The following is a 27314-nucleotide window of genomic DNA, read 5'->3' as shown; positions in this document are numbered from 1 at the left end:
CTACCTTGAAATTTCTAAACAAACATCTGAATCTGGTTAAACCATGATGAAGACTCACATTGCATGTTTTAAACTATTTGTGTACTTTTTTCGCTTTTTAATTTTACACTGTTTTATGAGTTCTTGGTCTTAAATGTGAAAGTTCAACATTTAGTTTTTTGAAGTTTTTGAAAACAAACCAACTCTGAACCGAAGTAACCATTCTAATTTTATAGGTGAGTTACATTTCAATGTTCCTATTCTTGGACATTCATCCCATTAATGCTTGTGACGTGTGATCAATTTTAAAGTTCATTTGTATAAATTCGCAGTACTAAACGGTTCTACTATAAGTTTTATCTAAATTGGATGGTAGAATTGAACAAATTGACTCAAAAGTAATAAATTGGCCAAAGAAATAGAACTGCATAAAACTGAAAACCTCAGATTTAATTTATAAAAGTTTCATGTAATGGATTTGTTTCCAACGGAACCAAAAGATTTACCAGATAATACACGATCAATTTTCTAATGCCCCGTTAAAATTCCCCGACGGCTATTTAAGCGTTGAAATCGAGGCCTTCAACTTATAACTCTGAAACTTATTATTTTTTTCTTTCTCTATGAGAGATTCTAAAAATTCGACAATAGTTGGTTCTTAAAAGCTGAAATTAATGAAAATCGGTTCATTCAACTGAAGAAGTCAATTCACTGTTCACTGTTCAGTTCACTGTATATTTATGTAGACTCTCAAAGCACCCCAGCGACGGTAGGGAGCACTTTGAAAATCACTACAATTCTATTCAATATATTTTTAACAGGCTAGTTGTATTTTTCAATCCAAAATGTAGGCTCATTATTGCATTCAAATATCTCCTACCAGTACCACGTGCTTAGAACAGAAGAAGGAATAAAAATACCCGCCGAAATTCCCCCTTTCAAATTTCCAATGATCAGCAAGCTTTGATTTGCTTTCCAGTATACGTGAACTTTGAATGGTCGTTGCTAATGCTCGGCCCATAATGATGGTGAAAAAAAAAACCACGCCAAAGGAAACGAAAATCGGCTGCCAAAATGTGTGCCATGACTTTTGGTTTGTGTGAATAAAACCGAAAGTTGTATGGGAGGGTCCCTTTTCTTAGGTGGGAGGGGCTCATAACTATTACTAAAACCTTACCCTGGTTCAACTACATCTCTGTACCAAATTTCAGGCTGATCGGTTCAGCGGTGTGGATTTGTATAGGGTGCATACAAACAAACAAACATATATAGTCCAACTCATCTTTATATATTAGATTTTTATAATCTAGTTAACTATAGGGCTATGAACAGTTCATTATTGAGCTGAACACCTAGTTTAATGCAATAATGTAATATAAGTGTAATGATGATTTGATACAAATAAAGACATATTTAAAAAAAAAAAAAAAAAAAAAAAAAAAAAAAAAAAAAAAAAAAAAAAAAAAAAAAACCATCGCTTTCAAACTGAAACTTGAAGATGGCAAAAAAGGGGCTCAGCTTATTTCTTGGAACCACCAAACTCAATTTTGAGATCAAATGTCGAAACCTTTGCAATTTGAACGATGCAGGCAGAAAATTTGCTTGCCAAGACAGCATCAATTCGACCTCGAACTTTCCGAAGCTTCCGTTTAGGTCATAATTTGGAGATTGGATCATTAACATCGGCTTAATAACATTCCGAGCAGACTTTGATGCCTAAATCGATGGCAAATGGTAGCCAAAACAATCTATCCATGCCAAAACAATAGCATAATTTGGTGTTGTTTTGATTTCCCGATACCAAAATTAGGTTTCATTAAATTATCAATATGCTTAAATTCAATGACAAACCAATACCAAAGTAAAGCATCAAGAGCTGAATGTTAGCCGTTAATTCCGAAGAAGTTTCAAATTTTGGTTGTACTTGATACCTAAAACTGGCATAGTTGTAGGTTTCAGAGAAACCTACACTTGGATTAACTTCATATCCATATAAGAAAATTGAGACCTTAATTTCGGCACTGCACCACCTTCATTCGGGCAGAATGATACCAAATTTCGCTAGCAGGGTCTGATGGCAAAATTAGGTATCATTTTGCCAGAAAAGTCTGCTCGGGGTTGCAGCATTGTATTGCAGTGTCTGTCTTTTGACAATTTTCGCACCATTATTTGGCCAATTCAGCTACAAATGGAGGAAATTGCAGACATTTACATCATGATCTTATGATGATGTAATTTTCATAATCGTTTTTGAACCAATTTTTAAAACCACCGAAAGAGTTCATCGGAAGAATTTTCGGCAACAATCGAGGAAAACAATCCCTATAAATGTACAAAAACGACACTGAACTTTAATTAAAATGGCAACTGACAAAAGCCGGCTCCAGATTTCACAATTGACACAATTGTTGTCACTTTTGCATCCGACTAATTGAAATCGATCACCCGAATCCCACACGGGTGCCCTCGACACAGAAAAACCTCTTCTATGAATGGAAACTTCCAAGCGACGAGACGATTCGCAAAATGCTGCGCAACGATTTTTATTTGTTGTCTCCATCAACAACATCCATCCGTACGTCGATGCTTATGTTTGCTAACATAACATTCGATTGAGGAATGGACCCATTCGTTCACAAGTAAGTAAGTATGATCTGGACCAGTGAATTCGCTCGCAAAAGTCAGTCTCTAGCATTGCTTTATTTTTACAGGCGTTCTGTGTTGTGCTCCACAATACATAGGAACACGTATGTCGGATGCTGGATGTTGGATTTAATTCCGATTAACGGACGTGCCTTTATGTGGTAAATCGGGTTGAATGAAAAATTGTTCAGATCGATACGTCCCGATATTGAGGAATGGCTAGCGATTCGAACTAGTTGGTTGCAGCATTGAAATGCCATATGGTACACGTGTGGGTTCGGTTAAGAGAACGGAATCAACCTTCGGAACTAGGAAATTGAGTCGAACAAAACTATCATTTAATCAGGGTGGCCAAAACTTTTTCATGTTGAAATTCCCGGTTTTTTTCCCGGTTTTTCTCGGCCATGAATTCAAGGGTTTCTAGACATTGATTGTCATATTTCGCTAAAATATAACAACATTTTCAACTTGTTTCATTGATTTTGTTGCTTTATCACACTTATATCATTGAACATTTAGACGAACTTGATTCAATTTTGTTAAATTTTTATCAATTTTTTTTTTAAATGATTCAGAAAACATCCTACACAAAAAAGTTTTATGTGTCACAAAACTGGGATTAACGAAACTATGATGAGTTTAAAACATATTTTTGAGGAATGTTTTCCAATCACGCTCACGAGAAATTTAAAAATAGTTTATAAAACAGTACATTTCAATCCGTTTTAGGAACCAAAAATGATAAAATGTGATATTCCATCATTTTTTTAGAAGTTACACTGCCAGTTTAACAAAATCAAGGGTGTTCTAAACGTCGAGCCAATCAATTTAAAAAAAATTAAATTAATTTTTCAAATATGTAATTAAAGTAGTTTAATCAAATCATTAATCAAACATTGTTTTTGCATCTTTAGAAGTTCTCATTGCAGAATTTGGAAATCACGGTCTCAATTTTGAATTCTAATTTCAAAAGTTTAACAAAATATCGGCAAAGTGTTCCGAAGACTATAATTTACAGTTCTGTGGACTATTTAACAGCATATCAAAGTTTAAGATATCAAAAACTTATAAAAAAAAATCAATTCAGATTCACCCACTGTATTTTGAAAACTTTAGCAAAGAAATTTCAATTTGAGAGGAAAAATTTGCAAAAGGATATCAAAATTTTGAATATTTAAAAGGCTTTTGAAGCCAAAGGGGCAGGCCCGTGCGAAGGACCTGTCTATGGGGGGGGGGGGGGGCTAGGGGATTTTAAAATTCAAATTCAGCTAAAAACGATAACAATACCAAAAATAAACACCATTTCTCACTTATAAATACCACACAATCTAAAAAAAAAAAAGAATGATAAAAAACTATGTTTTCAAATCATATCACAATGAAAGATTAAAATTTTCGATAAGTCACTGATATTTTTTTCAAAATGATGTTCCTTATTCTGAAGTAGAAATTTGTTTCAAAAGAATTTCGAAACAACTTTAAAATGAGCATTTGCCCGAGGCTGAAAGTCTCTATAATAAAGATAAAAAAAAAAAAAAAAAAAAAAAAAAAAAAATGAGCATTTCCAAAACACAGAGTTTAAAACCATTCTGAATTCTAAAATAAATGTCCAATCAATTACGAAACTAACCATGATAATTTGTTAGGAAAATGGTAGTTAAAGTTAATTTTAATTCATCTTAGTTTAAATTCTTTTCTTTATTCTCAACTGAAGGGTTGATTGAAAAATTCCGCTGTGGTATTTTGAATTTGAACAAAAAATATTAAATCGCGATTTGAAATGTGAATTTTGCGATAATTGGAAAAATCCATTTTGAACTTAGGAGAATTTGTTCAATGGTTGATGGTTTTATTAATATGAAAAAAGAATATATTTATTACTATTTGAAAAGTGCCAGTGATAAAAGTCAGAGATAAAACCTTTTTATAAAAAAAATCGTCCAGTTATCAAAATAATTTCTTTTTTGAAAATACAAGCTCTGAGTTTTTTGTCACTTTCGGTTGAAATATTAGGTCCTGGAAAAAAAACTGACGGTTGAATCTATGTTATTCTTACAGAAAATTTATATTTAAGGAGTTATATGTCAAGTACACGAAAACTCAAAAATAAAATAACAAAGACAAATTTGTTAAACATATTTCTAAAATTTAAAAAGTAAAACTATAAAATTTGAAAGATTAATTAGAAAATAGAAAATAAAACCGTTCTTTAAAATTCTGTAAATTTATTCAGAAATCTTAAAAAAAAAAGAAAATGAATAAGATAAGTTTTTTGAAACATTTCAAAAGTTTTTAAAAATAAACATGTTTCACCATAACCATTTATTTAATCGATGACTCAAGGCAACAGCATTTAGGTGGTTATTTTTTAAATGATTGATTTGGTAAATTTAAGCGTACATTTAGTTTTAAGTACGTTAGGTACATTTAGTTTTGGTGGTAAGGAGTTTTAAATGTACCAGTTTAAAGTGAAATCAAACATTGATAACTGATTAACCAATAAACCTATTTCATGAAAAAATCATATTCTGATTCTGTTTATCATATTTGATCCAATTAAGGAATAATCTTATGATGAAAATGATGTAACATAATTCAATGATCAACATATTTGTTGAAACTTGCAAAATGATTACATGTATGCTTTAAAAATATTTAAAATTCAGTTTGGATTAAAACTTCTTAAAAATTTGATAAATGAGAAAATGTTAAAAAACATTAAACTTCTATAACTTTTTCCGCAGAACTCAAAATTACTTGAAGTCTTAAAGAAAGTTGATAGTTCATATAAAACTTTTTTTTTTAAATGATATGTTTCTAACTCGAGTTTTTGTAAAAAAAGCGCAGACATTTCTTAAATGCTTTTTACTTATTTTCAAAAGTCATTTCAATAACGAAAGCTGATAGAAATATTGCATATTTTGATTCGACTACCCTAAATTAGTCGAAATTACCTTTTAAATTCATTGCATCTCAAAAAATGTAAATTTTGTGGCCTAGTGTAAATTATGTGTTGTGTTCCGCATCTAGAAGAACAAAAAAACACGAAATAATATTTAGTCTGAAATTGATTTCTTGAAGAATATTTCAAATCAGCATAACATTTGTAAAGAAATGAACGATTTTTTTTTCGTAAAAAAAATGGTTCATTTCAAACTCTGTTCTTATATTGTAAAAACCCATAAAAACCTATTATAAAAATCCATACTGAAAACGAGGTAGGGTTTTTGTTTGTCAAGTGTTGAGTTCCTATACAAAAGATAAACTGAATTGCATATTGAAATCTAGAATTTGGTTGCAATTCGTGAACGACGAATAGTGTCGTAGATCGAAATGTCTCAAACCAAGGGTTATGTAGATAAGACGTAATTCCGCCGAAGGCGAGAAAAATTTCTGACTTGCTTGTCAAATATATTTTAAGATCAAGTAATTTTCCGTTACTACGGTGAAAACTTTACTTGGAAAAAATCTTCATCTTCATTTTTTCTCAGTCATTTTTTTTAAATCTCAAAAGCTTACTCAACATAAATTTTCCTTCTAACCAGATGATTATATTAAAAAAAAAGAGGAAGAACTACAAAAAGCTATTTAACAGCATCTTGTCAAGAGCACTCCCCCATTACAAGTTTGAAAATATTTTTAGATTTAGAAATCAGTCAACGTTCTTCATTCAAAAGTTTATTACAGTCGTTGAGGATAGGGACCTATTTTTCGTTACCTTTGTTTCCAAAGTTTAAATTTAAACATAAAGAATCATTTATGCAACAATGCATAAAAAGTTATGGTTGTTGAGATTGAGATTCTTTTTTCTAGAATATTTGAAAATATTGTAAGTGCTTTGAAAACTTATTTGCTTTAAAAGCTTCCTAATGAAGTATGATCTTCAAATGATGATTTTTCTATAGCTTTCATTATCGAATACTGTTGTTCTGCGCATTTGAATTCGATAAAGTATCTAATTTTTTTAATTTTGAATTTTACAAATTTATACTTTATCACACCATACTTTTTTTAATCCTTGAAAACATTTCACAATTTTCCAGAATTTCAAGTTCATCGTTTGAACAATTTTACTTGAATTCGCAATTCACAAGATTATTTTGTTTTGAACAAAAATTTAGCTGCATTTTTAAGTGCTGATTCTTATTTTGGAATTCCATATGAACTATGAATATTGGCACATATTGCGATCATTTTTCTAAAATGCAATTTTATTCTGAAAATGTGCATTTTATTTCATGTGCTTTGACATGAGTAATAAATGTTACATATTTTGATTCAAAATTTAATTTCTTATTGTGTTTCTTAGGTCCAAATATGGATTTGATGTCTGCCTTCAAAAATTATTCTGATTTCTGAGTCTTTGTTTGAAATTTGGTTTGTGGAATATTCAAAAAACAAACTAAATTTGTAAAACAAATTAAAAATCTTGATCGAAATGAACTTCAGATTATGATTAACATTATAACTTCGTTAGCTATAATAGGAATTTATTCTCCAAATTGAAATATGAAATTTAAATTTTTTTATCGAATTCATAACCACTTTTTGGATGAAAATTTCAATTTAAAATTTTAGATTAAATTTAAAAAAAAAAACTTCGATAGAATCCCAAATAAATTTAGGACACAGATATTTAGACCTTATTTGAAAGGCTAAATGAAAATCCAGATGCTTCAAGTGGAAAAAAAACAAAGATTTTGAAGAGAATTGAGAATATAAATTCAAATTTTGATATTCGAAAGACAATTTAAGAAACACATTATTTCTGCGTTATAATAAACTGAAATTAATAATTACCCTTGTTTTGAAACAACTAACAACACTAATCAAAATTCAAATATTTCGGAAACGCCAGGACAGTTTAAAGTGATGTACTGACAAAAAATATTTCAGTGATTGAAATAAATTATCCCATTTATTATTAAATATATGTGTGAGATATCAAACAAAGTATGTGAAAAAATTTGTAAAATCATTTTTTTTTCTTTTTTGAAAAAAATTGATTTTTGAAAAATCGCTGTTATTACTTTAGATTTTAAAATTATAAGATTTTTTTTTTCAACCAATCAATAACAAACACCTTTAATCTTTAACCAATTAACAAGTTTAGGGAAAAATTGGCAAAATCGTTTTGAAAGAAGATAAGAATTTCTATTTTTTTTTAAATTTGATGGGTAATAAATTGTATCCATAATGCTGGTAAAGTGTCAAAAATAAAACCTTAAAAAAAATTACTTTTATATTACTCAAAATAACGACTTCAAACCTGTTCGGTTGTGTTATTGGAATTAAAATGTTTTTATTTCACTGAATCATTAACTGCTATTCAAATTTTGCATAAAAACAATAAATTTTAATGCAATAATTTATTGTTTTGTTTGTTGAAATAATAAAAGCTTTTATTTTCTGCCTTCAAATACATCAAATACAATTTCTTAAATACTTCACTTGGATCACAAATACATTTTGAGGGAGGAGTAATGTTGAAAAATTGTAACATTTTTGAATGATTTGATGCATTTTATCTTCAATCTTCATAAACACACCCTTGATATATAGCTCTTGGATATTACTTACAGTATTACTAAAATTTTTTATAGCTATTTCGAGAAAAAATCAGCTTGAAGTGTTAAAACAAAATTAAATGATTGCGACGGATAAGGTCAGAAATTTTAAATTTAAGTAAATTTTTGAAAGAATAGTTATATAGATTAAAAAAAGATTTTTTTAAATTTAGTTCAAGAAAGTCCGATGGCCCTTTTTCACAAACAGTTCGTTAAAGATGAATTTAATTTTTTTCATTATCTTGTGTTAAGCTCTTGGAATAAACACCATCCCTGAAAAATTTTAATATAAGCCTCATTTACCAGTTCCAAGTTTGCAACAAAAATTCTGAATTGAAAATTGAACATTGATGAATTTGTTTCTATATGATGGTTTTTTTTAAATGATTGTAATGACATGCGGTGAACAAATTTGAAATGAATTTTTGAATTTGTTATCTTATTTTTTCAGTCAGATTTAAAGTTTGAGGTCCGGTAAAAATTGTGAGAGATATCAGAGTAGTTTTAAATTTCAAAACTTATGATTTTCTATCCAAAAAATTTAGATCTGGCTTGCAAATTTAAATAATTATTCTGAAATTTGAATTTGAGTTTGAATCCCTGATCTTGTAACAAACATTATTGTTTGACTTTTTTTTATTTTGTCACGGTTTTGGGTCAGAACTCCTGGTTTTCCCGGTGCGATTTTCAATTTCCGGTTTTTCCGGTTCTGTGGCTACCCTGGTTAAATAGAACTTGAACCAAACAACGAATTGAGCTATTACCAGCATAATATGCGCATCATTTAGTGTATATTTGTTTGTTTAGCAAAACTTGGCAAAATTGAAGTATCATTTTTATTTATATCTCCTATTTTGGCGTATGCCAAATAAAAACTAAGAATAACAATTATCTATCGGGAGTGATCCTTATTCGCTAAATTTAAGAAAAAAAATCAAACTAGAGCTTTTTTGCATAAAATTGCATTTTTTTTTCAATAAAAATCGCATATTTATTCAAAGAAGCTTGCCGAGTTCGGAAACGAGTTGCACAATGTGTTTTTGCAACCCTGAGAATCAGTTTTTTCTTGTCATTGATATTTTATGCCTCTCTGCAGAAGATTAAGTATTAAGAAACGGACATTTAAGTGCGAAATTGAATTAAAAACTCATTTTACACATTTTCGGAAATTGTTGGTCAAAGGTCTTAGAAATAAACAAGAGAAGACTTAAACGAAAGCTTAATGATGCCTCGTTTGGCCAACGTTTTAACAAAGAATTTGATATTACATCGATGTCAAATTTTGGCTGTGGATTATAGCTCAAAGTGGCATCAATATGCCCTCAAAACTCCTTTTGAAATGTTTGCTAAACCTTTACTTGACATGATTGAGGTTCCCATTTATGAAAAATGAGATTCACAATGTTGGCATTGTACCACCTTTATTCAGGAAAAATGATACCAAATTTTACTAGCAGGGCATGATAGCATAACTTGGTATAATTTTGTCAAAAAAAAGTCTGCTCGGGGTAAGCTTCTCTGTTTCATTGTTTACTAACTGTTGAGCCAAAGCAACAAAAATTCCTCATTCACTTCAACTTATAATGATATCATTCCGTGTAAACCTTATAAAGATTTCAAAAGAGAATAAGAAAGTGTATGGGGAGCATTTTAAATACTCAATGCCGAAAAGAAAAAAATGCGACCTCTGAAACTTAATTAAAGTGTTATTTGTATCGTTTTTTAAGGGATATATGTTTAAGTTTTTAATGTTTTGTATAGGATTTAAACAATTACATTTTTTGAAAAGCGAACACATTAACACACACATAATGTTTGATTTGAAGCATTTTTAAAGAGAAGGTTGGCAAAGAAAGTTCTGATTTGGAAACAAATGTGTTTTGCCAGAAAAAAACCTTTGGTTCTGTGGTAAGACCCAAAAAACTGAAACATTCAAATGCAGTATTCATGAATTTCTCTGAAAAATTTTGGAAAATATTACTAAATTTGGGCAGAAAATTAAAAAAAAAATAAATAACTAATCATCATTTTTTTTTTCATTTTCATTATTCTAAATTGAAAATCGAATCTAAATTGTGACATCGAAAATTTCATTTGAAAAAAAGGGGAATAAAATTAAGAAAACCTGAGAAAAATTGAAAAAAGTTGTGATTGATGACGTCAGTTTGTTCAAAATTTTGTGAAAATATAGATTTGATTAAAATTTCGACAACTTTGTATCAAACTACAAATTTTTTATCATTCATAAGTTTTTTTTATCGTTTAGTAAACTTATTTTCAATTTCCTATATCTAGATTTTCGTAGAATTTTCAAATTTTACTAAAGTAGAAATGAACAAAAACATTATTTGCTATCTTTATTTTCAAATGCCAAATTTATTTGAGGTCGTTGAGAAATTAACACAGGATTTAAAATATTCAATAAAAACATGAATCCAGTGTTATCAGAAATATTCCTAGGAGCGCTTCAAATTAAGTTTAAATATTTTTTAAATTGATTTTGGTGGAAAAATATGAGTACCTATTTTTTCTAGGAAATTATAAATTGTTTATAAGAAAAGATAAATACGCTTATTTTCTGTAAACTAATCGGTTATGCTTTAAAATAGAAAGGAATTCGGAAAGTAGAACAATTTTAAAAAGAAATATAAATGGGTATCAAATTAAAGCAAAGTTACATATTTTAAGAGCAAGTTCACTGGTGTTGGGAAAAAGTGGTAGAAATTTTGACACTTATGGCACATTTTGAAAATTTTGCCATACAAAAACATTTTCAAGATCTGTAGCCTTCTAGTTTTTTTACAACACGTGTTGTATTTTCGCTTGCTGTGATGCAAAAATAGCAATATTTCTATCACATACGGCTGAAATATAAACAGTGTTATAAAAAAATACAACGCCCCACGATCTTGAAAACATTTTTGCATGGTAAAATTTTCAAAATGTCAAAATTTTACTTTTCCCCAACACCCAGCGTTGCCAACCTTCCAGATTTTTCTGGATTCTTCCAGATTTTGATGTGTCATCCAGAAATACAGACCTAAGGTTGTCTGGCCCAGACTTTCCATAAATTATCCAGATTTGTCCTGAAATTTGTATAAGCCCAACGTTTTAATAAAAAAAATTATGGAAATCCAATAGTTCAACACTGAATTTAATGTGAATCAGAATACAGAAGTTATTTTGGCAGCTAAATGGGTCTAAGCTTTCGGTTGTTTAATGAATGTAATGTAATGAGTATTGATTCCTAGACTACAATATTGCGATCTGGCGACCACAAAAAAAAAGGTCGTCACCTTTAAAGGTAGCCATCCAGATTTTTCCTGTCATTCATTTCAAAATCTTCCAGACATTTCTGAAAAACAGTTGGCATCCCTGCCAACACCAGTGAACTTGCTCTAAATATAATCTAATTTGCTTCGTGTGCTTTGCTAAACTTGCACTATAGCTAACAAAACCCCAAATTAAACCCATTTCAACCAACAATTGTGAATGCAATTTCTGTTAACAACAACTGGGGCAAATTTTTGACGACGGCTGTCGTCAATGAAAACAAAACGAAACTTACGACTATGAATCGAATCCAAACAATTTGACAGCCACTCGGCACGGCACCGCCAGGCGTTTGTCATTGACGCACACTCAAATAGACGGACTCAGAAACAGAATGGGCGATTGTAGGATTACCTACGATGAACGATGATTTGAGACATACACAGGAGGAAAGACAGACGTCAGACGAACGAAGGAACGAACAAATGAAGCAAAGGGAGAGGTGGAGGATGATGATATGACTTCATCCTTTTCACATACTATTGAAGAATGTGCAAAAATACACAGGCCCCAAACTTATCAATTAACACTCGAGCGCTGGAGGATGATCTAACTCGAGTACTTGAGCTTTATCTGGTCCCGGTGTTAATTGAACGGTCATGGAAAATCGTCTTCCCGGGTCTGTTTTGATATTTGAGACTACATTGTAACAAAAGTGAATCTTTCCTATATTTACCATTTTAGTTGTATCGATTTTGTCGGCTCCTTAGGAATTTAAAGGGAGGCTGTTTTCGGGATAAGATGAAAGTTTAATCCTGGTCAAGTGGTTAAATGCACTGGTTGAACACACTATTGGTTACAATTATATTTTAAAATACCACCCAATGATTTTTGGGTTGGGTCAAGCTTTAATTGCTTTTTTGACACACTGACACTTGTAATTGGTGGAGGCACCCAAGCACTGGAAAATTTCTCCCTTTCGAGTATTTTTACGATTTCTATTTCTGTATGGAAACTTTCGATCCCGTTTAAAACATTCAACTGACACACTGGAGCACTTAAAACGTAACTGCCTAAAGTTAAAGGTTAAAATTTGCTACGGATTCACCGAAAATCGATGGAAATTTGTCACGACGGAACAAAACACTCACGACGACGTCTACGGAACACGAAAACTGGAGAATGACTGCACCCAGAAAAACGAGAAAAAAAAAGTACCAACAACAAATACTTCCAGCAGCTGTCACTTTTGCAGCAAACAACAAGCAGAAGAGCGCCTCGATCGGTTGACAGATAAACACTGACTCATTGACCAGTCGATGGAAGGCTACCCGCAGTTCCGAATCAAACAGAAAACAGAACCCACAATAAAGTGAGAGAGCCTCAAAGCCAGCCAGTTGGGTTTGTTGTTTATTTCTTTCTTTTGCTTGCATATTCACCGCATCGTAGCATGAAGCAAAAAACGGCAAAAACCGTTTGAGCAAAACAACAATCCATCCGTGGTGTTTTGGGTGTGGATTTTTGCTGGTAGGAACTCCCAGGCAAACCTGCCTGCATTGCACCACGGACGGGGCAACATCAAAAGGGGGAGTTATGGGAACTCACAAATGCTAGAAAGTCACTCAACCAGGCAGGCTGCTGAGTTCTGAGTGGGCTTCTAATGCTACACTCAGACTAATCGGAAGCATTCAATTCGCCTGGAAATTCACGTAGGTTCTACCTTCTGTGTAGTTTTTCGCGTAGTTTTCGTTTTTTGGGAAGCTTGTATTGGAAGATTTACTAGTAGATCTGTTCCATGTTCTTTTTATTTTAAAAACACCCAAGTTGCTAATTTTCTATTGAAAATCAAGCAAAACTTTTGAAAACAAGACACATAACTCCAGATCCATGCTAAATTAACTGGCAACGAAATTTCTCGATGCGATTGAAACTGAACAAGATTTTTTGGATTTGTAAGACAACTTTAAAGTAAAGACTTTACTCGGCAAATTCGCTGCAGAACGTCGCCACGCCAACAAAATGTATTTTTCGCAAAATGGCGGTCGGCGAAGTGAATTAAAGCAGTGCTTGAGAAAAATCCGGCGGATACCGGTATATAAATTACCACAGTTTGGCGGATACCGACTGTTGGTTTGAAAACCGGCGGATACCGGTATATAAATTACTACAGTTCAGCGGATACTGACTGTGGGTTTGAAAACCGGCGGATACCGGTATATAAATTACCACAGTTCGGCTGATACCGACTGTGGGTTCGAAATCCGGCGGATACCGGTATATAAATTCAAAAATTCCGGCGGATACCCGTGTATAAATTATCACAGTTCGGCGGATACCGACTGTGGGTTCGAAAATTCGCGGATACCGGTATATGAATTCGGAAATCCGGCGAATACCGGTTTACGAATTTCCGTAGTCGGCAGATAGCGACTATGGATTGGGGAAAAACGGAGGACACATGTGATTGAGACCGGATCGAAAAAAAAAACAAGCAGATACCGGTGAATGAGGCCTAATAGTTCCGCGGATACCGACTTTCTATGAGAAAAAAATCGGTGGATACCGGTGAGTGATTTCTGAAAGTTCGGCGGATACCGGCTTTGTATTGGAAACACAAAAAAATACGGATGCATTGAAGTTTGTCATAATTAATCGGTGAATACCGATAAAGAATTGAAAATCCGGTAAACCCCAGATAGTGAGTTTTTATAGTTCGGTAGATTTCGACTCAGGATTATGAAAATCCTAGGAAGAGAGAAAAAAAAGAAAGAGGAATCAAATGTCAAGTCTCATGATTTAAATTTACAATCATATAACGAAAAAAGCTATTTCGAATAGTTCTAAATCAATTGAAAAATAAATTGTCTAATTTAGAACATAGTTGAGAACTTTGCTTCCTAATAATTGATTTGTTAATTCCACGTACACTGGGTAATAGCCCAAGCAACCAGAATTCCCTTAGAAAGGTTCCATAGAAGCTTAATCAGCTTTCGTTTCTGTCTGAAGAGAATGCTAATCAGCCCAAAATTTAAGTTATTAAAGCTACTTTCAAGTTCGTTTCACTGGCTGTGGGGAACGCTATACAACCTTTAAAGGAATATCAAGAAACTCTCAACGCACCGAAAAAAAAATCCGGTTGACAGATCGTTCTGACAACCAGATGACAGACTGCTGAGTGGCCGGTCTATCTAGAATTTTCTCATTGACATGTTTACATAATTACAGGTTTGTTGTTGTCGTTTACTCACTTTCAAAGCCAAAAACCGCTGCTTACCGCCTCAAGATTCGATCCACTGTTCTCTAGGTTAGAAGTTATAACCTCTAGCCGCTCGACCATACCAGCTCATGCTCATCTGCTGTCTAAAGATGTATTTAAACTAGAGAGTCTTTTAAACTCTAGAGTTAGAAAAAAATTATATGATAAATAAAATAAAGTTAAAGGTTGTCAAAATTTAAAGTTTTACTGGTTTCACTATCAATGGACTTGCATTTATTAAAAAAAAAACACAAAACATTCTAATCATAATCTTTATTTATTCGTTTTTTTCTCAATCGCACCTGTTTTATCACCAATCAAATTTACACACAATAATTTACCCTTTGAATGGATCACAGATTTTCTAGGATTTTCGGAGGGCATTTTTGGTGATGATGATCCGCAATAGCGCAGACTGGGGGCCTCCAGTACACCGGTCTTGACCAAAAGGATTCCATATTTTGCAGACGGGAAAATTGTTGATTATGATTAACAGGCGGCCCAGGCGGAGCTGCCTGGTTTTCACTGTATCCATGACGATTAAAGGGTTTCCTGACTAGGTCCAGTCAGTTGTTGATGCACCCCAGCGGCTCAAAAGTAATTTTTTCCTCCTGGAGGTGAATCCCACTACTTCCTGGCTAGCACAAACTTAAAATAATTGAATTGCATTGAATTTTCTGCCAATGTAAACAATCCAAAAAAAATGACAGAAATGTCAGAAATATTTGACAAATCGCTTAAAATTCTCCTAAAGGTTCCAGATGTGATCTTATTGGTTCGTTAGAAAGAGCACAGCAGACACCATGATTGCCTTTAAGGAGATGTCGCGTAAAAGGTGCATTGAAGTTCCATTTTTAATTCTTTAGCCCTTGTGAAGGCGATAGAAGTTTCTGAGTAACTTTTACGTAATATGAGTCCCTTGGAAGTACCGTAACACCGAAGTGGAACCAAATGAGAACTTCGGAATCCCGTGTTCAAGTTAGTATGCGACTTTTGGTTGCTTGGGATATGTTTGTGAAGGTTAATGGGAAAAAAAACCTTTTCATACATAACACCATTTATAAGATACGGTGGATTATGAAGCCGTTGAAAACTCAAAATTTACTGAAAAATAAATGATTTTATAAAATTCCGGATCTTAAATGAAGCGCGGTAGCATCAGCAGAATATGTATATAAAAAAACTAGTTTGACGTTAAATGGAGTTGAAGTCTGCAAACTTTAAAATTGAGGCTGCGGTGGGTGAGGTCTGCATTTAAAATTGTATCCACTCACAGACTGGGTAAAATTTAGTTTGAGAAAGAAACAAAACATTCAAATAAGATACTTGAGAATAACTTTCTCATGTAATGTCTTAAATCTGATATTGTAGATGCTGTTGAAATTCGAAGTTTTCGCGCTGATGGCCTGCACCCTAGCCAACCAACGATAATGAAAAACGTCATATCAATTCAGCAAACATCTCGTCTATCGCATCTCTTTTCTACTTTTACTGGTTACGAACTTTAAGGATGTTTGAAAGATGTCTGGTCAGCAAGAAAGGAATGTCGTTAGCGTTGATAATGATGAAAATTGTGGTTTGAAAGTTCAACGACAATACAATTGAGCTTTGAGTTTAAAAAAAAAAAAGAAATAAGAGTACACACCTCTTTAAAAAAAATAATGGAAAGAAGAGAGCTACAGGGGAGTCATTCGAAGAATTTGATAACTGAATCTAAAGGTTTAATTACTGTAAAAGATGAAACACACGGTTACAAAAGCTCACGCAAGGATTAATCTTTTTTTTGTTGGTTTTCTTAAACACAGTAATATTCGTGTTTTGAAGTTCTATCATCACAATATTTTGTGATAAGCTTGATTTCCTGGATTTTCGAAATATTATTATAAACGGAATGCTTTTTTAATAATGAAAAATAATTATTTTATTCGTTTTTTTTTATGGAGAAGAGGGAAGATGTGGGACATGAGAGAAGGAATCATGTCAAATATTGGATTGAGTCAAACAATGCAACTGGCATCACTATTTGCCAGCATTGTTAGATCTGTCATGAATGATATCTTTCTCGCTCCAATCCTCTCTCTCCCTCCAACGGGCCCAGTCACAGGCTCGGTCGATTCGCGCGTCGGTTCGTCTGTCGTGCGCCAGAACGGACGTGCGCTTTTACCGCTCTGCGAACAACTATAAGACTGTCGATCGGACAAGATAAATCCGGATCGTCGTGAGGGTTCTCCGATAGACTCCGGAGTGGCCCCACAAACCTGTCCAATGCAAACTTTCTCATAGACTTAAAAAAGGTTTTAACAATGATCATTGAAATGAAAGAAAATATGATATCTGCTCACTGGTCGGTGATTTAATCGACCAATTTGACATTTAAGCGTTGTTTTTTTTAAATTTTGTGTTCCAGCTCTGGATTGATAAAAAAATAAAAATATTAACAAAAGTTAGAAAATATTAGCATAAAGTTCCTAAAAAATTCAAAAATGATAAAAATTTAATAAAATTTAAAAACGAACACAGACTAGAGTAACGGACTTATTTTGGACCAGAGAACCAATTTTGGATTACCTTGTCTAGAGCTCTCTTATAAAACAAATAATCATGAAATTTTTTAGTAAATATTGTTGAAGCCCGGGCACTTAATGTAATGCACTAAGAGCTAGATAAGGTGGTCCAAAATAGGTCCCCTGGTCCAAAATAAGTCCGTTACCCTACTTTACTACTACTATAAACGAACATAAACAAAAAACCGAAATGAAAAAAACCTGAAAATGATGTAAAACATAAAAAAAAATTGACATGAAAAAAACCAAAATTCTAAACAAAACAATTACTTAATGAGTCGTTAACATATTTTAAAATAATAGAACAAGACCTAAAACTGATAAAAAATTCACACGAATTGACGCTAGTAGTGATAACAATAATGGTTTATTTTTGTAACATTTTTTTTAAAAAAGTTGGAGATAAATAAGTTCTATTTTGCCTTAATTCAAAACTTACAGGGTGCATTTCAACATTCCCTCAACACGTTCAGATCATTTAAATTTTCCATTTTTTTTCCAAAAATAATCAAAATTCAACTAGAAAGTTGAAATCAAAAATGACTTTTCCATGAGTGTTCATAAATAAACATTCCACTCAATACTCAAACAAAATAAATAAGTTCTGAGGATTCCATAATTGTAACAAAAATAAACTCGGAATTTTAAATCTTATTATACATTTTGTTTTTCTTATTCCTCATATTGTTATCGAAATTTCGAAATTTGGAATCAAATTTGATGTTTCGATATTTTTTTAAAGGAGAGACATTGGCTTTAAATTATGAAATTTTGATTTTGAATTAGAATAGTTTTGATGTGAGTGTAGTTCTGTTGATTCTGATTCCAATATTCCTTATTCTTATCGCAGAATTCTTCACAATAATTCTTATTCCTTGTCATGAAATCCAAATTTTTTGTCCTTGATCCTTAACTTGGAACGATGCAATGAATATTCTTTATTTTGATGTGTGTGATCTGAACTGATATCAGAATTTTGAATTTTTTATTCAGAGTTGTTGCATTCCCAATATTTTTTAGATTTTTGAATCAGGAGTTTAATTTCAGAGAACTGAAGTCTGCCTTCAAATTTGGAATTCTTAGCTTAAAATTATGAGATTATAAGGAGTTATTATTGAATACTCCGGACGGGCTTTACATGTCCACCACAAGTATGCTTCGGACCGATCATATCCCATCTCAGAGTGTCCTGTCTGTTTGTCTGTGAAACATCTATAAAAATTGTTTCTTACTTTTCCATCCATCTTTATAAATTTTCAATTCTGATAATTTTTTTTCAAAAATATGCTTACATCGAAATGCTGCAACTAAATTAACGAAACAATTTAACTGTTGTTAACTTATCTTAAAAATTCTTAATACAGATTGCGAAATATAGTTCCTGTATTCTGATTTCCAAAATATGTATTTCAAACGCGTCATCTAATTCAGAATTCAATACTCTTCGTTTGAATTGAGAAAAAGTTGAGAAAAAATTGAAACATGAATTGAGAATTTCGCACAGAGAATTTTGAATTTTGATTATCGATTTTGCAAGTATTGGATTATTCCATTGAAAATTAAAAATTTCGAATTTCAAATTGGAATTTTGGAATTTTAAAGAGTCAAAAAATGTAATTAAGTAAGCAAACAATTCTTAGCAAACAAAACGAGTTCGGCTCCTTAAAGCATCAAGGTATGAGCCATTTTAAATAAAGAAATTACAAAAAGGAAAGAATTTTGGAATTTATCTTTCCTTATTTCCGATTTCTAATTTATGAATAAAAAACCAGTTCAAATATATCTGTTCATTCCTAAGCTTTTGGAAATTGGAGTTCCACGATGCAAAAAGAATCTTTCCAAAACAATTTAAAAAAAATGGAATCCAAGATTTTAAATTAATTTTTTAATAACTTATTTAATCTGTTAATTTAAAATAAAAAAAACATTAAAACTAATTATTCTATTTCCAATAAAAATAAATTTAAAAACTCAATTTAAAATTCTTCTGGAGTTTCAGATTTTGAGCATATATTCAAAATTCTAAATAGCAAACAAATTCCAAAATTCGAGATAAAATGTGGAATTTGGCATTTCGAGTCAAAACTAAATGTTCAAATCGAACTTTTTATGTTTAAACTTTTGTTCCTTATTTTGATTTTTAAATTAAAATTCAGGGATAAGATTCAAACTTTCTAAATCTGTGTTTAGTTTTCTAAATTCGATTTAAAAAATAATAGAAACTTTACATTCAGAGCTCTGGTTTCGTAATCCTTAAATTTATTTCGAATTCCGAAACTCTCCAATCTGCATTCTGATAAATGGATTCCATGTTTTTAAAACTTTCATTCAAGTTTTCGAGTATTGAGTTGTGAATCAAAATTTTGATATCTTATTCTACCTGAATCGAAAATTAAATGGATAGAGTTTGAATTCTAAACTCAGATTTCAGAATTCTTAAAAAAGGTTGAAGAGACAAAATGCTCTTTCGCTCATTTTAACATATGCAAATCTTGTTCAAATTTTTCTGTCCATCTTTATAAATTTTCATGATATTCTTTCGCCAACAATATATATACATTTTCACCGATCTGCCGGAAATAAATTTACAAAAAAAGATTTCAAAATTCGGAGTTTTGAATTAAACATGAAGCACTTATAATTTGAAGGTCGAGAAAAATCAAGAAAAGAATTACGAATTTATAGTCCAAAATCAGATTCTAGATGACATAATTCGAAGTTCAGAATAAGGAATTCATGATTCAGAAATCAGAATTCAAAATTTCATATTCAGAATCGAGCATTCATAAATAAAAAATTCAGAATTCAAAATTGCATCCTTTTAATGTGTAAATTATCCGTTAACGTACCAGAGCATTTTTTTTTCTAATCCTCAAATTCACCGTTACAAATAAAAAACGATTGGAAGTTATCTATAGTCATCACCGGAATAAGATATCCTTATACAAACCTAGCTAATCGTTTTAATATGAAATTAATTGATTGAATCCAGGATAATTATTTGACTTTATTTTCAAGTTCAAGAACGATTAAAATCTTATTCAAAATGTTTATTTATACTCTTTAAGTATTATTGAGTGAAATTCGGCCAAATTGTAGTCCGTTACAATTTCAAGTGAGCAACATCTGGGAGCGATTCTGTGCCACCCTCCAAAAACTAGCATCATGTTTATGTTGAAGGGGAAACGAGTGACATATCAACATAAACAACAAAGAGGAACTCATGCTACGGACTTTATGAGTGCGTTTGAGTGCTTTAGAAATGAGTTCCAACCGGAGACGAAAGTGGAAACGATAACAATTGTTGGAATTGAAGTTTAAACGTTCAGTTAGGGGGTTATTCAAATATTTTCAAGTTAAATTCAGTTAAAGCTACAGTTAACGCTTCTTATGATTCTGAAATACGAATTCAATCCCAAAAATCTGAAGATTTACTTTAGCACAGTACAATCAACCGTACAAATGATCACATTTTTTGTTTATTTTCCCTCCGCTTGTTTCGGGCGCTTATCCAAATGGAAAACCACGAGCGAAGATAGACATAGACATAGGAACATAAATATCTACAACCGAAAAGCGCTAAACGGCAGCGCAATTTCATCCGTCACTGGTTCTTAATTTAGCCCCGAGCGCACTTGTTCTGGCTGCTCTCTCTGGCGACTTTTCGAGTCGATTAGTTAATATCGGTATAGCTATGCATATCTACAATTTAAACACACATTAGTAAGTATGTACATTAGGAAGATCCGCACTATCGAGCTACTAGAGGTATTATTTAACATTTCTGTTGTGCTGTGAGGGTTGTTTTGTTTTCATTCACCCATTTCTTGTCTGCCTGCCGCCGTGCGGCGAGCGTGGATATCCTTGTGCTAAATTTTGCTCTGGCCTCTCGCCGTACACGAGCGCCTATTTGTTTTGGATTATTTCGTCGTACTACTTACATATACAAGAATACATTTTAATAGAAATATTATAAAAATGTTTTTGAATCATTTTAGATGACGATAAAATTCTTCGGAGTCCCTCAATCAATTCTTCAAATCATTACTCTTTATGTGAGGGCGCACCCTGAAAGCCCAGACAAAAAACTTCCTAATCAGACCTTGACCAATTTGAGACTTTTCGCTGAAAATCGCTTTATCTCTTTTGTTTCTTAAACGATTTTTACGAAAGTTATAGTTGTTTCAAACTCGTCAAAAATTCTGTGTTAAGTTTTTTGACAATCTATAGATGCAAAAATTTGCCTAATTATGTGTACTTTACAATCATCTTTTCAAAATTTATCTGCTGTTACTTAAACAATTTTGACGGTTCATTGATTGAAAAGTACGGTTTACACAAAACATTTTTGCATTGCGGTCATTATATAAGAGAAAATTTTAAAAATGCATTCTTGTACGCAAACTACAGCTTCTAAATTATTGTTTCTTGGAGACTTATTAAAATTTCTTTAAATGATTCCGAAGCTTATCTACAGTCTTTTTTCCGAAGCATGTTTTTTGGATTTTTTCTCGTGACACTCCAGGAACTGTAACGAGTATAAATTTAAAGGACGGATGAGGGCTAGATAAAAAAAAAGGCAATAGGGGGAAGTCGTCTATGACCGGACACCTCCTATGGACGGACAACATTGATTTTTCGAAAACGCAATATCCTAAAAATGTTTTAACACCATGAAAATAAAGTAAAAAGAAGCCTGATATGGTGTTAGAAATATGGTAATCCAATCTGAAAAAGTATACCAATTATAGTCGGCTTGTCAAATGTGAATTGCACATAAACGTCATCGTCGGTAGGTTATCTTTCGACTTCAGTACATGTAAGATAACAAATCAGAAGTTTAAACAAAATATCGGGAAAATAAAAAAAAAATGTGATTGCTATATCACCGGACACCATATTGTTGTCTATGACTGGACAAGAAAATATTCAAAATTTTAGATGATTTCAGCTTGAAACCTTCATTTTCTCATCTCTATAGCACCCTCAAATGGTTAGCGGAAGAACCGGATACAATAACCAAACTATTTTGGTCCTCTGATAAACTTTAAATTTTGCTGTCCGGTTATAGACAATTTTATTCTAGTTTTTTTCGAAACAAACGTTACATTCAGGTTTGTCAAAATAACTTTTACGAATGGCTTCATAGAATGTTCAGTATTGGAAAACACGTACTCACAAGACCTAAGTGTGGTAACTTCATTTTTTTCCGTTTAGCTTAAACTTACAAGCTCTTTCGGAAACGCGACCGTCGTCTCGGAATTTAGTTTATAGACTGGCTCGCAAAACTTGTCAACATTGCAAGAGCGAGTACACGATCAGAAATTAAACTCAAATTTGTACAATAAACGATGAATCCTCACACACGTATATTCTTAAAAACTTATTTTTATTTATGTTTAAGAAATTCTTTCATAATCCTACACTACACAACCACACTAAGCAAGTGATTTCCGTCATTTTGCTACGTTGGTCACAACTTTGGTGATGAAATTCGTAGTGTCCGGCCATGGACCTTTTGGAAATGAGTAAAAACTAACATAAAATGATTTCTCTTACCACATGAATATGCTGTAAATTTTTTTTTTCAAATATTGTTTAGTGATCATAATATTGATACTCTTCAAATCAGTAGAAGAACCAATATTTACAAAAAAATATTGTTGAAATTATTGCTTAAAAACCTTAAGTGTCCTATAGTAGACAACTTCCCCCTATAGGGTAACGAACTTATTTTAGACCGGGTACATATTTTGGACCACCTTGAGACTTTTTTCCAATATTTCTCTCGTAAATAATGTTTTTCATGAAAATTTTGAACAAATATAGTTGAATCTACTTCTTATGATTCGTATCATATCTTACATTTCATTTAAATAAGCTGATAAGGGAAAGAAAATTGAAAATACAGTTTTTATTTTGCACAGCTGGCCCAAATCAAGTCCATTTCAGGAGGACGTGCCATTATTGGAGTCAACTTTCAAAATGTTTTCTGCATAGCTATGATGAATTTAACAACTACAAACATGTTCAAGGCTATCATAAAACACTTGAAAACTACGTGGTTCGCAAGCTCGAAGAACCAAAAAGATTGCATTAATAGCAATTTTACCCATGTCAAAACAGGTCCTACCTTATTTGTTAGGGACTTATTTTGGACCACCCACACAACCTAGGTATTAAACTTGCTGTTAAATGTTCATAAACGTAATAAGACGTTGAACGACGATATGAAAAGAATTATACACATTATTTCAACCGCTGATGAAAAATAAAATTCGGAGTTTTGGAATTATTTTATTATATCAATTCGCTTAATCCCAAACCCGCCTCTAGACGGGGTACACTTCTATCGACAATCCAAGCCAATGATTGTTTTGATCTACATTTTGTTCATTAATGTCAACTGTTTTATAGAAGCTGTCTTAAAGAAGCTTAAAAACATGAAAAAAATGGACTTGCAGCCATTTTTTATAAGGTCTTTTTTATGTTTTTTGAAAAATTATTGACAATTTGGTCGAAAAGCTACAACCATTCAGGGTTGAAGAAATCGGTTAAAAGCTTAATTTTTGTAAAAAAAATATCTCAGTTAATAAAATAACATTTTTTTTCAAAAAATCATAATCAACTATTACCATAAGATATTAATATGTTTTAAAACATAGGAAAAACAAAGTTGAAATGTGTAAGAATTGTAAGTGAAAAAGTACTAAAAATCTAGTTTTTCAGCCGTGTGGTAATGTAATTTTTGAAGAAAAAACATTTATAGTTTTTTTTGTAGAACAAAAGTTTTTTGAAAGATAAAACTGAACGAAATTATTTTATCGGCTAAAAAGATGAAATGTGATCGCTCAGAAAAGCTTCAAATACGACCGAGACACATTTATCGATAGATGCTGTTCTCGGTATTGTATCATTACGTGCGGTCTAGTCGGTATTTTTGACTATTCGCGCTACGGTCGATGGTTCGATACTGGGCTATCTACCGATGTAATGAAATGTGTTTTTTATTTTCTTTATAGCCAAGTATTGATTTTTGAAATGAAGAGTTAATCACCGTAAATTTATTTTATGAAATTATTTTATCGGCTATATAAATTTACGGTGATTAACTCTTCATTTCAAAGATAAAACTGAACTTTTGTGAATTTTCAAGCAAAAAATATAGCTTTCAGGTGGCTTAAATATCGCATAGTTCTCGTATATTTTTATCTTTTTGGAATCTTGGAATCTGTATTCTACAGAACAGAAGCCAAACCAAATCCACTGATGTTTTGAAAGTCAAATTGCATCACTTTCTTAATCTATCATTAGATTGCCTGAAGGAGATTTGCGTTCTAAAAGTTGATCCTAAAGATAAGTCAACTGGCCAGTATTTAAAACTGCAGATCAAATTTCGTCGATATAGCAGTGCGCTGTCGGAGTTTTCAAAACATTTCAAACACACTATACAATGTAAGAGTTTTTCTGTTTTAACTCTATTCTTATCGAAAATTACTGTTTTCAAGCAAAAGAAGTTGTAAAAAAATCAGATGGTTGTAGTAAGAAATATTCCACAAACAAGTGTACTTCAAGCTGCTATGGCTGGGGAAAAGTTAAGAAGTAAATTAACGTGAACAAACGAAACTTGACAACAAGAATAACAAAGGAATAGAATAACTGCATTATTAGCATAATTGCGCATCAATTGCTGTCGTAAATATAGCAAAATTTAGAAGCAAAAAAAAATTTTGTTTAAGGGTGGTCCAAAAAAGGTCCAGAAGGTGGTCCAAAATAAAAACCTGGTGGTCCAAAATATCGACCAGATCAATGATCGAAGAAACGAGTTTTTAGACTTAAATCTTGTTGCAACAAACGACGATATGTTTCGATAGAAAGTGCCTTTATCTTCGTAATGAACGGATAAAGCAGTAAAAAATTGTAACGTGTACTTTTTTTATTTCTGAAAATGGCATACCCAAGCAACCAAAAGTCGCGTTTTTACTTAAAGATGGAACTCCAAAGTTCACGTTTGGCTGAAAAAATGTTTTACGGAATTTTCAGGTGACTCTTGTCGCGTAAAAATTACTCAGGATCTCAGGATCTAAACTATCGAAAATGGAACTTCTTAGCGCTTTTAATGGAACTTCTTCCAAGAAGGTCGATAACGTTCGCGTAACATTCTTAAATGCTCCATTAAGATACTTGAAGGTGTTTAAAAGAACCTTTATTGGAATTCTAAGCGACATGTCAAAAACGCCTGTCATTTTCTTGTCATGGTTTTTGTTTTGTTTATATCTGTACTAATATTTACAAATGGAATTCACGATTTTTTTCGGATTTTTCTTATAAATGTTAAGATATTCAAATCAACTTTTGATGATGCGAATTTTCGTTATTTTTCATATTGTGTTCTGAAAGTCCTTTATTTAAATGAAATAAGGTACAACCTATTCAATCATCTCAAAAGACATTAAGTTTAAATACTAATTATTACAGTTGCAATGAACTATTGTTGGATTGGTCGAGAGGCTGATGAGTTTCATTGCAACCTAGAGAGCAGCGGTTCAATTCTCTAGGCGGAAGCAGCTTTTGTAATCAAAACAATTAAAATCAATAATGAAGACCATGATAGACCGGCAACCTTTCAATCTGGCATCTGGTTGTCAGAGAAAATTGTCAATCAGATTTTTTTTCGGCGCTTAGAAGTTTCTTGACATTCTCTTGGAAGCTGAATAGCGTTCTCTACAGTCACCTAAACGAACTTGAAAGTAGCTTTAAGAACTTAAATTTTGGGCTGATTAGCATTCTCTTCAGACACAAACGAGAGCTGATTAAGCTTCTATGGAACCTTTTTAAGGGAATTCTGGCTGCTTGGGTACCCACTTCCCAAAGCGATAATGGGTCCGTTACCCTACATATCTTATGATGAAAATTTCGTTTTATTAAAAATCTCGAAAGCTTATTTGGCAAATGGTACCAGATTTTGGCATGAGAGTGCTCATTAGTCTCAGCACAGACTGATTTGAGATAATTTGACCACTTTTTCTAGTCTCTTGCGAGGTTTTCGATACAATCGGCAGGCTTTACATGTTTTCTCAAATACGATTTGGTTAGGGCTTCAAAAAGTTTCAATCGGTCTCACTTGAGGACAATTTGTCATCGTAAAAAAAAAACTTTATGTTTTCGTATAATCAAAAGGTACTTTGGACATCCTTAACAGCTAGCAATGCAGGTCACTCGGAAGCGTTTTGTTATCAAACTTGCAGCAGGTTCCGTCGTCGATGTTAATGCACACCGATTTTCCACACAGATTATATAATTACGAGCTCTTGGTTTGACGGATGAACTTGTTTTTGACTTCTTTTCTGCTGCTTCTGCGTTTTATATGTCTTTAGACCCAATCTTACCATGGCACGATGAACGATGCTAAGAGAAGATCCCACATTTTGGCCACATCCCAAACAGAGGCAGTTTTCTTACTGGTGTAAGCGAACATGACTTTCCGGTCCAAAGTTTTTTCCACTGGACCTGGTTTTCACCAAGATTTTTTTCGTCCACGAAGCCGCTTTCCTCTCTATATTTCTCCAAAGCGTAACCGACTCAGCAAAATGTTGGGGAAAACACATTATTTATGCAAGATATTTTTGCGCTTTTCAGGGAAAATGCAACATATTTTCATGAAAATTATGAAAACTGGAGCTCAAAATACACAGAGTTTAAAATTGGACTATAGCAACACAACAACACACAGCGGAAATCAGCTGTTTTAACGTCTTCCGGAATGAGCAAAGTTGTATCAAAATCGTGCTTAGACATTATGGGACACCGTATAGGTAAAAAAAACATTTCAAAACTGGTTTGAGGGTCTTTCCTTCTTTCATAGATGAGATTGAAAGTGGGGAAGGGAGGCTCCCATATAATTGTTTTTTGCACAATGCGAGAACTAATTATGCAAATGAAACCAAATTTGATATAGGAAGGTTGTCTCGATTAAGGACAATTTGTTTCCCAAAAACACTTAATGTTTTCGTAGCATCAATCCTGGCCATC

The 27314-nt window shown here is 32.3% G+C and overlaps 1 protein-coding gene across 15 annotated transcripts in view; it reads right to left on the bottom strand.

Moving 5' to 3' along the window:
- LOC129740291 (tropomodulin) overlaps positions 1-27314 on the bottom strand; it is a 303884-nt gene that overhangs the window by 199264 nt on the left and 77306 nt on the right. The window contains exon 1 of one of the 15 annotated variants that reach the window (XM_055731912.1): positions 12199-12732. The exons of the other annotated variants lie outside the window; for them this stretch is intronic. Within the exon in view, the coding sequence (XP_055587887.1) occupies positions 12199-12201 (3 nt within the window). The 5' untranslated portion in view covers positions 12202-12732. Of the gene's footprint in view, positions 1-12198; positions 12733-27314 lie in introns of those variants that run through there. 15 annotated transcript variants of the gene reach the window in all.

The sequence above is a fragment of the Uranotaenia lowii genome, chromosome 1 (assembly GCF_029784155.1).
Source record: "Uranotaenia lowii strain MFRU-FL chromosome 1, ASM2978415v1, whole genome shotgun sequence".
In the NCBI taxonomy this organism is placed as follows: domain Eukaryota; kingdom Metazoa; phylum Arthropoda; class Insecta; order Diptera; family Culicidae; genus Uranotaenia; species Uranotaenia lowii.
The sequence above is the reverse complement of the archived record's forward strand: the minus strand, read 5'-3'. Positions and strand labels throughout refer to the sequence as shown.